This window comes from Mixophyes fleayi, chromosome 8 (genome assembly GCF_038048845.1).
Source record: "Mixophyes fleayi isolate aMixFle1 chromosome 8, aMixFle1.hap1, whole genome shotgun sequence".
Taxonomy (NCBI): Eukaryota; Metazoa; Chordata; class Amphibia; order Anura; family Limnodynastidae; genus Mixophyes; species Mixophyes fleayi.
The window spans coordinates 91,142,988-91,159,263 of NC_134409.1; the positions used below are offsets into that span (position 1 = coordinate 91,142,988).

The following is a 16,276-nucleotide window of genomic DNA, read 5'->3' on the forward strand; positions in this document are numbered from 1 at the left end:
TGGTTCTATGTTATTTTAATGTACTATTTGGAAAAGGAAAAAATGAAGCGAAAACAGCACCACTGTACATGTCTCCTAACTAGAAATGCTCAGGCTCGGTTCCTTCGAGAAACGAACACACCCGAACTTAGGGGATCCGAGTACTGAGCCGAGCTGGCTCGGTACTTTCACGCACTCTCGGAATCAAAAATGAGGCAAAACGTCATTGTTATGTCGTTGAATCTCGGATCTCGCGATTTTTGGATTCCTTTAAGATCCAACATAACGATCGGCGGGAGGGAGGGCAGGCCCAAGGACAATTCCATCTTGCACCATTTTTCTTTTCTGTCACTGCTGTGTCCCAGATGTGCTAGAAACTGCTGTATTTGTGTCATTGCTCTGTCGCTTACCATCCAGCCAGGTCGCTGCAGTATTTGTCCGAATGTGGATGAAAATAATATTATGATCTGTGAGGTGGTCAAAATTGACTGAAAATGACTTGAAATTAGTGTTATGGAGGTTAATAATAATGTAGGGACAAAAAAGAGCAAAAATATGTGATTTTATCATATTTTAGGATTTTTTCTAAAAAATCCAAAACCAAAACCAAACCCAAAACACACAAGGGCGGTTTTGCCAAAACCAAACCCAAAACATGAAGCTAAACAGATCCAAAACCAAAACCATTTCACAGGAGTCAGTGAGCATCACTACTTTTAACAAAATTAATGTTATCCTTATATTATTATAACACTTTTTACCCAAAATAAAAATAAAAAGTTAATCTTAAAGTGTAGTTGCTACAAACAGTGAAGTCAGACGTGGCTTGAACCAATATTCGTGGAAAAGCAGCCTTTGAATTCCATGGAAACCAGCAACATCCCGGAAAACACACTCTTCAATATTCTTCCAATTTGTGTAACCCCTGAAATTTGTTCTAAAATGCAGGGCCTGATTTATTAAGGATCTTAAATTAAGAAGTTTCTTATTTAAGTCTCCTGGACAAAACCATGTTACAATGCAAGGGATGCAAATGAGTTTTCTGTTTTGCACATAAGTAAAATACTGACTGCTTTTTATGTATCACACAAATACTTGATAGCTTATTTGTACACTGAAATTTAAAGTTGATTTTTGTGTGCTACAATGAAAAAATAGTCAGTATTTAACTTATGTGCAAAACAGAAAACTCATTTGCGCTCCTTGCATTTTAACATGGTTTTGTCCAGGAGACTGAAATAAGAAACTTCTTAATTTAAGATCCTTAATGAATCAGGCCCGTAATGTTTAAATTAAAGGCATGTTATAAATGTACTCAACTTAAAGGTCCTTAAACTTTTTGCTAACACTAATTGTTTGGGTGTAAAATTAATCTGACATGCCTGCTACTATTAGATCTATAATGCTACTATAGTGGAGAAATGCATCAGTTAGTTTGCATTCCCTGTCAAACACTATTAAAGGACGTGAGATGAATTGACGTTACTGGATGTGACATGTTATTTGCATCAATAAGGACCCGATCACTACTAAAAACGAGAACCGCTTTGTGTTGTACCCAAAGGAGGGTAAGATCACTTTGGACAAGCTTATGGTTTATTAGACTGTGGATCAAAAGACTCAATATGCGGCTCTAGTGGGCACAGTGTAGAAACCGCTAATAGAACTACATGAGTCTGATGAATTGACGGTGATTCCTGCTGTAAGAGTGGCACAGAGATTAAGTGGACATTTAGTGATTGTGATTTTCAGCAAGTGTGGATGGTCCTTTAATCTTATACAACACTATAACAATCCAGAAGGTTCGTTCAGAGATAATAAATAAACATTGAATAAACTTTTCCCTATAAGTGCACTATAGGTGATTCTTTTTTTGAATGCAATTAATTATAACTGAACAGGTCCTATTTATTTGCATGTGGAATGAATTTATTTTATATGTTTTATGTTTTTAATTATGTGGTTATTTGTAATAAATTTTAATTATATATGATAATATTATTTTATGATGGTATTTTAGTTTAGAGAGGGCTTACTTGTGCTTTTCTGTTTTTCCAATTACTATTAGATCTAGTTTAAATTGGATCTATTGGTGCTGGAAGAGGAAACCTGATCCAAGTCTTTCCCTTAGCTAAGCAAGTCATGATGCCATGATTGTAACATTATTGGATTTCCCCTTCACAACTTTCCGTTTAAACATGTGTTCAACAGCAATGGAATGAAATTCACTTGTTCCCTGGACTGTCATTGATAACCCAGTGTTAGCAGTAATGGGGCTCATGGGAGCATGCTTCTAACGTTTTGTAAATGATGTTACATGTATACAGCTCAAGTCTCTGTGTCATGGAGCGTGCTGATTGTACCATCTACGTTTAGCCAGATCGTACTCACAGATTGAGTGAGAGAAGCAAGCGTTAAAGAAAAACACTTTAATATCAATATAAAAACAATAAAAGTAGTATTTTATGCAAAATGTACCCCTATGCAGATAAGTTGTCAAACACGTGCTTGTAATGTCTACATAATATTTAATTATACTATGGCCAAGCCATCCAGTTGACGGTTTTCGAACTAGTAAATAAATATTTAGTATAGAAATAATGATCCTTTTTTTTTTATCAAGTCTCTCTATTGAGAGACTTTAAGAAATGACACAGTTGATTGGATGAGCTGACTAGACTGTGACAATGCCTCACAGGACTTAAGAAAGTCTACCACATAATTCAAATAGAATAAATTTAACCACAGGATGAACTTTCAGAAAAGATTTGGTTGCTGATCATTTTACTTAGAGATGAGGAAAATCGTACTGCAAATACAGAACTATGATGTTCTGGCAATACAATCTTTGAGTTACGCTTTTCATTTGCCAGTCTGCAGTCCAGCTGTCAATTTGCATTTTATGGAATTTCCATATTATGAATACAGCTGATATTCTAAATATAACGATGATGGTCAAATCCTTATGTGGTGTGGTTAGAGTGACATGATCAGCACAAAATTTGTAGCCAAATGTGGAATGAGGAAAACATTCTGCAGAAGAGTTTTACTATACCATTTCAAAAACTAATAAACTAATTGTATTCAAAATTGAATGTATGTTACCTTTTCCCATTTTCTTTCCTGGTTGAGCAGAATGATGACCAATTTGGGATGCATCTGGTATCCATCTTCACTAAACGAGAGGTTCCGACCTTGAAATGTTACATTGATTAAGTACCTAAAACAAATAAAGAGAATTGTCAATACAAATATCAGATTTGTTTTTGAAACATGCTATAGCAAGTTGAGACAACTTAATTAACTGAAGGATTTTTTATGAGGCAGTTCCAATGCTTGTTGTCATAAGCAATAAAAGAGAAAAAGAGAAAAAGAAAAACAAATGCTCCCTAGCCTTAAAATTCTCTGGTACAAGAATTGAAGCATTAATTCCATCAAGAGGACTCCCAGAAATCAGTAGGCAACTATGTCATAACTGTACACATATTCCTTTGACTATTGTTATAAAATGCATCACATTTTCTTGCACCTACATTTTATGTAAAAGCCATTTTCTGAACATAGCAGAGTTACACTCATTCACAGACTCCCAGTGCGAAAGCGATGACAACCGTGTGGTATCATCTCTAAAACTGATTAGATCTTTCAGCCTGGTGGTTCGGAGAGTACAACTGCTATGTGTAGGATGTGGCTCTCAGTCGCATCATTTTAAGGAGTCTCCCAGACATCCCCACACCCTAACTTCCCCTCTCCTCTGGGAGATCCCAGAGAGAAAGAACAAACCGTAGATAAGTATGCTTATAGTATAGACTTTTCACCACAGATTATTTAGTCATGTGACAAAAGTGAGATCACTGCACACCAAATATAAAAGCATGTTTATTATAAGTGAAATCACTACTTTCCAAATGCAAGTAATAATATAATTACAAGGGGATTTTACACAGATTTTTATATATATGTTACATATAATCAGGTCACGTGCATTATAATAATAATTGCTTCCATCTTCTTAAAATATATGGTTCAATTCCTTTTAGAACAACACAGCCCACGCACTATTACCGCTACTACAGCAATAACTGCGCATTCTTACCATTACTACTGTAATTTCTACGGTGATTTTTGCTGCTCTGTTGAACAATGTGGGAAATTGAATCCAACCCTTGGATTGAAAGTTTCCCAAGAAGTTCTGTGATCATATAAAAACATGAAGCCACAATCAGAGAACTCTGGGGTGACTCATATGTTACATTAGGGTGGACGTTATTCCTGATACATTTCAATTTGACCCAAAACAATTTCCTTGTACGTGTACGTGTTGATCCTCATATCCAGGTGTGTTTTGTCTTCACTAACATCGATGCATTCCATCATGGAAAATTTTCAATTAGAGTTATGAGACAAAAGTGACATCACTTCACTAACTATAAATGAAGACATCATTGCCAAATAGAAGGATACATTATACAAGCATTTTTACACAATGTCACCTGTGTATTACAGAATTAATTTGCAAGGAAACTTTGGCTTCCCAGCAGTTATTAAACTCCAAGCATGCTTTTAACATGTACTTGTAGAGAGGCAGAACAGGGCAGGGGGAGATTGGGGAGGGATAGCGTAGCCTGAGTACAGTAAGGGGCGTGTAGAGGTGAAGGAGGCGAATATACGCCTCTTAGGAGTCTTCTCCCATGGTGCTGATGATGATCACAAGCACGGACCTTGCCCTGCCTAGGGCTCATGGCACTATAGCAGGAAATTCAGAGCATGGGAAATTCCCCGGTAATAAATATTACTGCACTGGGGATAAGAACTTGTTTGTGCCAGGACTTCTGTGTAAACAAGTCAAACATCTTCAATGGGGGTTTATGTTTTGTTGCCCACATTTTATTGTAGGCCCGATCTCCCTAGGGAATTCAGCCCTGTGCTGACTGACATAGGACTGGTTGTTACTATGGCAGGGGGACCCTACACTGCATGTTTTCCTGCTATAGTGCAACCAGCCCCGGCTAGCTTAGCCTTGTGCTGGTGTTGGCATTTTCAGGGAGGGGGGGGCATTATTTTTATTACCCAATTGTGCTGATACAAGCCTAGAGCTGATTTGGCTTATTTGAGGTGGCCTGCTCTTTTTTAACTATTGATTTATTTTTCTGGTTTACCGCCTGTACTGAAAGATACATTTTTAATTTGCGTACTATGCAATCAAAGTCTATATAGTGGTCAAAGTGGGAATTTATAAATATTGGTTTTGAAAACTGAACTGCCCACCGGACCTCAGTAGCTCTAGGGAATTTGATAAATGTGAAATTCATTTTAGATGCTTTTTAACACTATACAGTAAAAAATAATAAAACATGTTAAATGATGCAAGGTTATTTGCTTGGTGCACCAAACTTTTTTTGTGACCAATTACGTCTTCCCTGTGACCTGCCAACTCTCCCTATGAAACTGTATTTTATAATAAAAAGTCAAACACAAAAAACAAAGGCTAACAAGCCTGTTCTGTTTTCTCTCTACCCATAGACCAGACCAAAGGCAAGCAACCTGTGGATTTCTGCAACTGTTGTGGAACTACATATCCCATCATGCCAGACAGTTTATGGCAATCCTTCTAATTGTACAACTGCTACAGGAATACACCATGCTATTATCGTTTCTCTATATTAATCACCTCCCACTTCATGTTAATAAAAAATGTCCTGTTATCTGCTCACAGACTATTTCAGGCAGCTGAACTCCGTGGTTAGGGCTTGAGTATAATGTAATGTTTGTTTGGACAGACGACCTACTGAATAACATTTAAAATCCATTTCTAACTTGCAATCATCATTCTGCAGAACACTACTGCCCCATGTATTAGTGCAGATTATTGCAGGGCTAACGAGTGGCAAAATAATGTACACATCCGAGCAATAAAACAGGAGGATTAGTAGAAAGATTAAAACTGCATAATGTAAAGCTGTTTATTCTCCCATTAACCTAGAAAAAGATGTACACTTTTAACAGAGGTGATAAATACTTAACACAATAATGGATAAAATAATAGTCTTGTATATGTCTGTATAAGTAATATAATAAGTCTGTATAATAGTCATACACAAGTCTGTAGATCAATTTAATATTTTTTCAGATTTTTTAATAGGTTGGCCAATATTACCCTTGTCACATGGCAAGAATATCATATTGCACAAGAAGAATGAATTAGGGCTTGCCATTATTAATATTTTTTCTTGATCACCAAAGCAACAGAGTAAAAAACAGTAAATACAGTAAAACGAAGAGAACATATTCACCTAATGCAATGATTATGTACTGCAGACAGCTCACACGACCATCAATGGGAGTAGAACACAATTGTGACAGTCAAAAGATGAGCCGGCATAATGCAATGCATGATGGTTCCATTGTGAAAGGGGACTGCAGCCATAGTGGAGGGTGTCATTTCTACACACGCTATCCATGCACTCCCTCCTCAACTGACCATAAACACAAAGTACAGATGTAACTTTAGAAAGAGTGGGCAGAAGTGCTGGTATATCAAACCCATCAAACCACACATACCGGCCCACTTAGAGCACTGGTCGCACGCATCTTAAGATACCTACAACTCTGCATACTAATGGTCATAATTTATACCTATGCTGTCAGCGCAAATTACATCAGACACTGCAAGAGGCCCCATGTGTTCAAAAGTCTTTGTTGCAATCCTAAATTTCCACCAAGTATTAAACATAGATGATTTAATGCATTTCAGGCTCACAGAAGTAAAATATATCTGAGAAACTAAGTTGTTAGACATGGCCGTTAGCCGACACAAGCATTAATCTTGATATTGACCTGGCAGCCTTTCTGTCATTTTTTATAATGTTTTATGGTCAAGTATCTTCATAGCCTTGATTATATAATATTTGTACTTTTTAAGCCTTTCAGATTTTTATAAAAACTTCTAGAGATCCTTTTTTATTGTCTTTATAGCTTTGCCTTACTTGTTTTATCTTATCAGATATTTTTATTTATTTATAGATTTTTTTATTTATTTATTTTAGATTTTCATATGCTCTTCCACACTTTTCTAATTATCCAATAATTCATTTCTACTCTTTGTTTTAGATGATTTTGTTTGGAAATAGTCCAGTCAGTGTGCCAATGTGGAATTCATTTGGTCTTTATTATAGGTGACTATTTCCAATAGATGGTCAAACATTTCTCCCTTACTTATAATCATTATCTACAGAATCTGCAGCATTGTACAACGAACAAAATATGAACATAGCAATATACAAATAAGAGGCAAGATAAACAATAGAATCAGTAAAAATCAATACAACCAGAGACAATACAGATATCAACTATAATAGAAAACACAGCTAAAATAATGCAACCTAATAAAGGGGATGAAGAGATAGCAGACACAGAGGGCAAAACTCATGAGAGTTAACATTAAGGAGAGACAGGGAAGCGAATGGAGATGATAGAGGAGGAGTTAAGTGAGTGGAAGAGGTAGTGGAGCAAGAGGAGGGAGTTATTTAGCAAGGGGCGGTTGTGAGCTATCTTTGTTCTTTATGTTACGTATCCCTTATTATGGTTAAGTAATAATTTTTTACTCAATATCCAGAAATAGAGTTATCCTAGTAGTAGTATTGCATTATTTAGTGGGTCACTCAGGAAATATTGATATAGTTTATCTATGACACATTTAGCTATACGTCACTTGGTGCTGAATAAAAAAAAGCTGCTCTCACATGTTCATTTTGCCAACATCATGATTATACTTTATTAGGTCCATTACCTTGGGAGCTATAAAAGACTGTTAACATCAATGTATGAATATAAGGCATTCTGTACATTGAGGTCCATTTTATAAGTCCTAATCATTATATCTTACTGTCAACATCAATCCATGAAGACAAAGGATTCTGGACCTTGTGTTTCATTTTAACCATTACAGTTGGTGGACTATATGTTAAGGCAATCATAGGTTTCTTAAGCTGAATACACACTATTGCAGTTTACTTCAGATGTGATTTCTATAACGATTGTACCAACGACAAAGTCCTGATGATCATGTAGATTCATGCGTAGACACCTACATGATTTATCTTCAGATCTGTGCTCTTTATCTGGCCTAATCATCTGCTGGAAAGATCATGGCTCTGTACGCTCTATAGATATATCTCCCTACACTGATGGTCATGCGTGCGTACACACTTCCAAATTTGATCATGACTTTTAGTAAGTTTAGAAAACCAAATCAATCAGATGTGATGTGTTTTGGTGGGATAAAACATGATGGTGGGAGAGTACATACTCTTGCAATATCTGACCAAACAGTCGTTTATCATGTGATCTGCATGATAATTACCTCAGACTTGTCTGGTGATCGAAGGACTGTAGATAATTCTGCTAATATCCACTATGGTTATAAATCCCTGTAATCATTATGTATGGAGATTTTGAATTTCAATTTGATAACTATATGAACAGCTAAACATCATAACGGGATCACAATGCAAGCTCTATAATTTATGTAGGCCTTATGGTTAATGAGATGCCTCCTTGCACAGCTTTTTTTCTTTTTTCACTTAGTCTAAATAAGGTAACCACCCTCATTAAGGAGATGTATCCTAGCAACCCTTGTAACATGGGATTGGTTTATATATTTTTTACAGTCTCAAAGTGATTGAAGTTCCATTGATATTAGAGTATAGGAATTAATCCCTTCCCATAAGGGTATAATTTGCAACCTCCGCACTATGCATAACTATTCAATCAGCATGACACCGAAGCAGCTAATCTTTCTATTTCTTAATATGAAACTAATAGAAGGTTAACCTAAACAATACTTTTTTTTGTTTTACAAGTAGAGTTGTTACATCGATTCTCTTCTCGGCCAGTAAATTAATATTTTCATAAGCGATTATGGTAACATTTTGTATGGCAGCAAGTTCATCCTGTATATGACTACTTTTTCATAATGGTCAAATTAAGGATTTTATGTATTTAGTTTTTTCTGCATGTTGTCCAATCCCTTGGCTACTCCTATCAGAGCTGAAGGAATTCTTATTAAAGCAAGCTTGATATGTTACACGATACTTCCCTGAAGAAGCAGGCAGTATGTCTGGGATACACGAGTAAGTGAGGTTTCGTCACTCTGCAACAATTCTCACTGGCACTGACTGATTAAAAATGAGGTGTAATCCATTTATATGTGAGTGTATCCCCCTTATATAGGCCTTGGAGGTTAAAAATAGTATTTGCTGTTTTATTTGTTTTAAAAAATAAAAGATTTTATTGTTAACACATTACAGATTTGAATTGATTGGAAGGTCTGGGACAATATGCGGGTTAGGTTGGGTATACACTACAGTGTTTTTCAGCATTAGTGTGTATACATACACGATGAACGATAGTTGCTCCAAAGTACCGACCATCATTTCATTTGATTGGTTGGTAGAGCTAAAAATCTCATACGGTGGCTTAATGGTCAGCACTTCTGCCTCACAGCACTGGGGTCATGAGTTTGATTCCTGACCAAGCCCTTATCTGTGTGGAGTTTGTATGTTCTCCCTGTGTTTGCGTGGGTTTCCGCTGGGTGCTCCGGTTTCCTCTCACAATCCAAAAACATACTAGTAGGTTAATTGGCTGCTATCAAATTGACCTTAGTCTGTCTGAGTGTGTGTTAGGAAATTTAGACTGTAAGCTCTATTGGGGCAGAGACTGATGTCAGTGAGTTCTCTGTACAGTGCTTTGGAATTAGTGGTGCTATATAAATAAATAAATAAATAAATGATGATGATTATTATGATGATCTCATTCCAACCGCCTTCCGATTCTATAGTGTGTATGCACTCACACGACTGTCAGCCAAGAGAGATAGTAGGAACCCGTTACTGTGTCAGTGTTGTTAAATGTAGAGAGTGCTGCAGGAGGAATAATTCGTCCATTTGTTCTGAGACTGAATATTTCATTTCAGAGTCACAGAAGCTAACAATATTTATAATGACACTGTAGAAAAGTCAAAGTTTTTAAGTGTGTAAATCAGTGTGACAGGAATGACCGGCTATACTACTCTTGGACTAAATAAAGAGTACAAAAAAATTAACCAATATACTTAAAAAGCACAAGAACAGGGGTAGAAGAGGCTTCCTAGATGTAAAGCTCTATTATCTGGCTTCAAATTTCAACCAAGTAGCTACAACATTTATACTACCCAATACTTTTGCTTGGGTTGATATTAAAACTAAATATATTAATGTAAGTTTCCTTGCATCTATATCAGGACTATCCAAAAATAATGACCATCCAAACTCTATCCACTCCCTCAAACCTTGCTTATCCACTTGGGACAAAAGTATACTCCAATTTAAATTATCTTCTATAATCTCTCCTAAGGCCCCAATTTGGGATAACCAATGTTTCCCTCTGGGATTCACCACTTCCCATTTTAAGTTGTGAAAAGTAGTAGAGATAAGAGTGGTTAATGACCTTATTGTGCAAAGTACACTACTCCCAGACCCTGTTTTACAAATTGTTCTGCACAATTTTTAACCCATAGGGTTTGGGGTTACCACTATTTAACAAATGTGCAGACTAGATTGGCCAAAGGTTCTTATCTGCAGTCAAATTCTATGCTTCTAGTTTCAAAATTAGACATTTTCTCATGTCTCTTCCTCCATCAGATGTTCTGAGGGACCTCAATTAATTTGAAAGTATATGCCTAAAAACCCTAAGGTATTAACTTTACAATAAATAACTTATTTATTGATGTTAGCCTTGACTCTCCGGGACATCTCGAAAGGGAGTGTGAGAGAGAGGTTGGTAAGAGGTGAAGGAAGCTATAACTGCTAGTTCAACCGTATCAAAGAAATATAAGATATATTATAGATGGCTTTCTCAAATGTTTCCAGATTCAAATCCGAATTGCTGGCGCAACTGTGGACATAAAGGCACATTTTTTTCACATTTGGTGAACTTGCCCTCTCATAATCTCTAATGCCCTCTAATAATTAATTTGATGTCTGAGCAACCAATACCCAAAGACCCAAAAGACCTTTTTGCTTTCCCGTCCCTCACAAGATTGTGAGTAGTCATACTACAAACTGGCCTCCCAAATTCTTACAATCACAAGATCATTAAAAGCGAAAATCTGGAAACAGGAATCCCCCTCTAATCCAGCCCTCAAAAACTTCATCTTGCACATCACATGCATGGAGACTATAACTAACATGACAAATAATTCACATTTGAAGCTGTATGGCCTTTAGTATTTTAGAGGGGGGGAGGATGCCTACATTGTGAAAAGGCCACAATTCTTAATGAATTCCTTCTTTAAATTTGGATGCAACTACTATTTAGTACGCATACTTGTTGTCTTCTCTGGGTCTCCTGCAGGTTTAATCAGGATATGATTTTTCAACCTAATCATATAAACTTAACTGTGGTTTAATCAGGATATGATTCTTCAAACCAATCATATAACCTTAACTTGAGCTAAGTGATTACATTACTATTGTTTTAATTAATTAATCTTCGATATGAATATTGGTATAATATGTTAAGTACTTGCCCCCCCCCTTGTCCCTCTCAGCCACCCCCCCACGCCCCCATCCTTTTTCCGACTTTAACTTTTAACATAATTCCACTACGTTTTTAAAAAAAAAAAAAATTCAAGTTTTGAAAATGTAAAGACCCTTTATTGAAATTGATTGTCATCTGCCTGTTGATGTAAGCATAACAGCTAGGGGGGTTCATAAGATACATATCCTTTTAGGATATATGACATCGGAGTGCTTTTAAGATTTTCTGAAACTATTTTGATTCACTTCATTATATATGTTACATGTATCTATGGGGAATTTTCCTATATGTTTTTCTGACATTTAGTTTGCCCCTTGTATAACAAATTATTGAGCGCCATTGTATAAACCATTGTATGTTCGAATTGATTTGGTGGTTTGTGGTATTCCATTTGGTTTGTTCGGGGCTGCTGTGGTTGTTGAGGCGCCCTAGATCTAATTCATCTCTTTTGATGTTTTGAAAATGTGTTTATTTCTAGGTTTTTTTACTACACATTTGCATATTTTTTTTGTAATCATATATTAACATTTAGAACTGTAGATGATAAGGTCTAGATAACTCAAGAATCATTTAAACTCAGTAAACAGCACTGTTGTATTTTTAGAATTTGTATAGACTACAGTGTAGGCCGGTATATATATATATATATATATATATATATATATTGTGGCAAGAGCAACTTCTTCCTGTTTATGTAGTTTTATTGTCAGGATGGTAAATGTTTTGACACCGTACAGATTTCCCAGCAATTCTGGAGACCCTAAACGCTAGCTAGACATAGACCAGCTCTCTCAAGACCAGCCAGCTTCCCCAGCGTTGGTCTCACTGGACAAATGAAACAAGCAAGCTTTTATACATGATACTCCTCCCCCAGCCTTAGCTTGATGGGCAGGTGACACACTGACCTTCCCTTTAAGAGGAAACTCCCATCAGTGGTTCTGTTTGCACCAAGACAGACACACCCTGTCTGTTTGCCCCGAGGAGGAACACCTCAAACCATGTAAGTTAACCAAACTTTAAACTATTGTTTGTCAGACATAAGTCATCAATCTAAGTGCATTACTGCACAAATGTTTTACTCTACTTCCATGCTTTCTCTGCATATAGCCGGCTTAATGCCTCCCTTTGTTACATATCCCTCCCCCTAGCGTCTCCAAGTAGGGGGACACGGACTTCGTGAGGAGCGCATATTTTCGTGACAACGCATCTGCATTTTTGTGTAGAATCCCAGGTCTATGTTCTACCAAGAACTTGAAAGGTTGCAGTGCCAAGATCCAGCGGGTTACCTTGGCATTTACCTCCCGGTTGTTCTGCATCCATCTCAATGGTGCATGATCTGTTATTAACGTGAACTCTCTGCCTAGGAGATAATAGCGCAGAGCTTCTGTAGCCCATTTTATGGCAAGATATTCCTTCTGTATGGTGGCAATTTTTTGTTCCCTCGGAAGTAACTTACGACTAAAGTACAGGACAGGATTTTCTACTCCAATCTTCTCCTGTGACAAGACTGCACCTAAGCCAACACCAGAAGCATCAGTTTGGAGGAAGAACCTCTGGGTAAAATTCAGTGCTTGTAAAACTGGAGAGGAACAAAGAGCTAACCGAAGATCAGACCAGGTGGGCTCTGCAGAGTCAGACAAGGTTAATCTATCTGGGCAACTTTTTTTTTAACATGTCCGTAAGTGGAGCAGCTCTAGTGGCGAAGTGACTTACAAACCGCCTGTAGTAACCTACTATGCCTAGAAAGGTTCTTAACTGCGATATTTTTTTTCTGGTCCTTGCCAAATTTTTGACTGCCTCCACTTTGTCTAGCTGGGGTTTTACACGCCCCGACCAACAATGTGACCCAAATATTTGGCTTCTCTCATGGCTATGGCACATTTCTCTGGGTTAGCTGTTAGTCCTGCAGACCTTAATGAGGCTAAGACCGCCTCAACTTTGGCTAGATGTGATCCCCAGTCTGAAGTATAAATCGCTATATCATCCAAGTAAACGGCTGCATAAGCTTTGTGAGGTCGTAGCAATTTATTCATGGCCCTTTGGAAGGTGGCAGGTCCCCCATGCAACCCAAAGGGTAGGACTTTATATTGATAGAGACCATCAGGGGTGGAAAATGCAGTCTTTGGCTTGGCCGTGGAAGTCAGGGGAACTTGCCAATAACCCTTTGTTAGATCAAGAGTTGTCAAATAGTTGCTACCAGCAAGATTTTCTACCAGTTCATCCACACGTGGCATCGGATAGGCATGAAACTGCGACATACTGTTTAAGCGCCTAAAGTCATTGCAGAACCTAACTGTCCCATTGGGTTTCGGGACAAGCACAATGGGACTATTCCACTCACTAGTGGACTCTTCAATCACGTCTAACTGGAGTATCTTCTCGATCTCCTTTCTCTTGTCCACCCGCCTGGCTTCTGGAATACGATATGGCTTCTGCTTTACAATGACTCCTGGGGGAGTGACAATGTCGTGTTCGATTAAGGTAGTGCGCCCAGGAATGGAAGAGAAGACATCCTTGTTCCGGCGAATCATTTCTCTTGAGCCACTGCTTTCCTGAGCATGTGCTTTAATGTGCGGTTAAAGCGCTCCACCAATCCATCTGTTTGTGGATGGTACACGGAGGTGTGAAGCGCCGTAACCCCTAGCAACTGACACATGTCCTTCATCAGTTTGAACATGAATAGAGTACCCTGGTCTGTAAGAATTTCTTTTGGTATTCCCAAGCGTGTAAACATCAATACAAGTTCTCTAGCTATGGTGCTGGACTTTATGTTTCGTACGGGAATTGCTTCTGGCTACCTGGTTGCATAGCCAAGCACCACTAGTATATATTGGTGCCCACGTGCAGATTTTTCCAGTGGCCCCACAAGGTCCATGGCTATCCGTTCAAAGGGAACTTGTACTATTGGTATCGGAATGAGAGGTGCCCTGTACCTGGGTTTGGGACAGGTTCTCTGACAAATGGGACAGGATCGGCAATACTTTTTCACTGCCATCTGTACACCGGGCCAGTAAAACCTAAGCAGAACTAGTTCCCGTGTTTTATCCTCCCCTAGGTGTCCCCCACAGACATGTGTGTGCTGCTTTTAACACTAGGGGTACATGGACCTGAGGAACCATTACCTGTTCTACTTTTTCACCCTGTACAATAGCAACTCTATACAGAAAATAATTTTTGACAATAAAATATGGTATACCTTCTGCAGGCTGGACGGCTTTCGCTACGCCATTTACCTCAGTCACACTTTTAAGGGCAAGTTCCAAAGTGGAATCATTAAGTTGGTCTCGAGCAAAGTCCTGCAGAGGAAACAAAATTGGTATTGCGGACCAGTCCTCATCCTCACTGACTGGAGGGGTGGGCTCATCCTAGACCAATTCTAGTTTGGACTGTCCATGTTTCCCCGCAGGTGGATGCTTTTGTGGAACTCCTGCTGTAACTCCCAGGATGGCATTCCGGTTTGGCAGTTCCCAAAGATCGATGTCCAGATGTTGTGGATTCTTAGGCGGTTCCTTTAAGACCGGGCTTCCGACCTCATTAAACATTGGGAACTCTCGCCCCAAAATTAGTGAATATGGGAGTTTAGGTGCTATGGCAGCTACCACCATAACGGTTTTGTCTTTGAGTGTGACTGGTAGTATTGTTCTTTTATACTCGTGTCGTGCCATGTACGCAAAGAACCTTCACCTTGGGCAACCGTGAAGTTATGGTTTCGGGTAATGCAGAGCTGGAAACCAATGAGAGTTCACTCCCCGAGTCAACCAAGGCCAGAACAAGGTTTTGGTTGATTAGCACAGTCACCCGGAACAAACAAGGACTTCCTGATGTGGGACTCATGGTAAAACAGCTTGGAAATGCAGGCCCAATATGTGCCATGGAACAGTCCATGGGTTCCTGTAGTTTAGGACACTCTGCCTTAAAGTGGCCTGGCTCACCACATTCGAAACACTTCAGATTAGACACCTTTGCACAGGGCCCTCTGTAAGTAGCAGTTTTGCCATGGGACCCTGTAGCAAGGATTGTCAAACCTGGCTTTTGGCGTGGCACGAATGCAGGTTCTTTAGTTATTTGCTGTAGCGCACAAAACCTTTCTACCACTGTGGCAAGCTCTTCCTAAGTTTGTGGGTCTGATTGCAGCACCCACCTTTGCAAATCGCGTTCAGCCCCCGGATGCAGTGATCTATCGCCAGAACTTCAATAATCCGAGAAGGCGAATTCTGCTCAGGCTGCAGCCATTCCTTTAAACTTTTAGAAAGCTCAGCCAATTGTGCTCTGACTGGTTTTTCTTCATCCTAGCGCCATTGGTGATAGCGCTGGGCCCAGCCTGGCCCAGAAACTCCAATGCGAGCCAATATCTTAGACTTTAGGCGCAAATAATCAGAGGCCCGGCCCTTATCTAGATCCATATAAGCTTGCTGAGCTTCACCAGTCAGATATGGCGCCAGCCTCTCAGCCCAATCTTTAGGAGGCCATTTTGCCCTTTTAGCAAGTCTCTCAAAGGACACCAGATATGCTTCTACGTCATCAGCTGGTGACATTTTCTGCAGAATCGGACCAGATAGTTCATTTCTGTCATGCCTCACCTGGCTTAACTCTTCCCATAAGAGCCTTGTGTTTTTACACCTGTGCCTCTGCGACTCGTAGCATTTGAGCTTGCTGCTCTTGCTGCGCAGTGGCCACATTCACGAGGGTTCTCAGTACTTCCTCCATGTTGACGTCTGCG

General features: G+C 38.8%; 1 protein-coding gene across 1 annotated transcript in view; it reads right to left on the reverse strand.

The window, feature by feature from the left end:
- GRIN2B (glutamate ionotropic receptor NMDA type subunit 2B) overlaps positions 1–16,276 on the reverse strand; it is a 474,891-nt gene that overhangs the window by 113,402 nt on the left and 345,213 nt on the right. Inside the window, exon 5 of the mRNA XM_075182877.1 lies at positions 3,085–3,199. Within this exon, the coding sequence (XP_075038978.1) occupies positions 3,085–3,199 (115 nt within the window). The remainder of the gene's footprint in view (positions 1–3,084; positions 3,200–16,276) is intronic.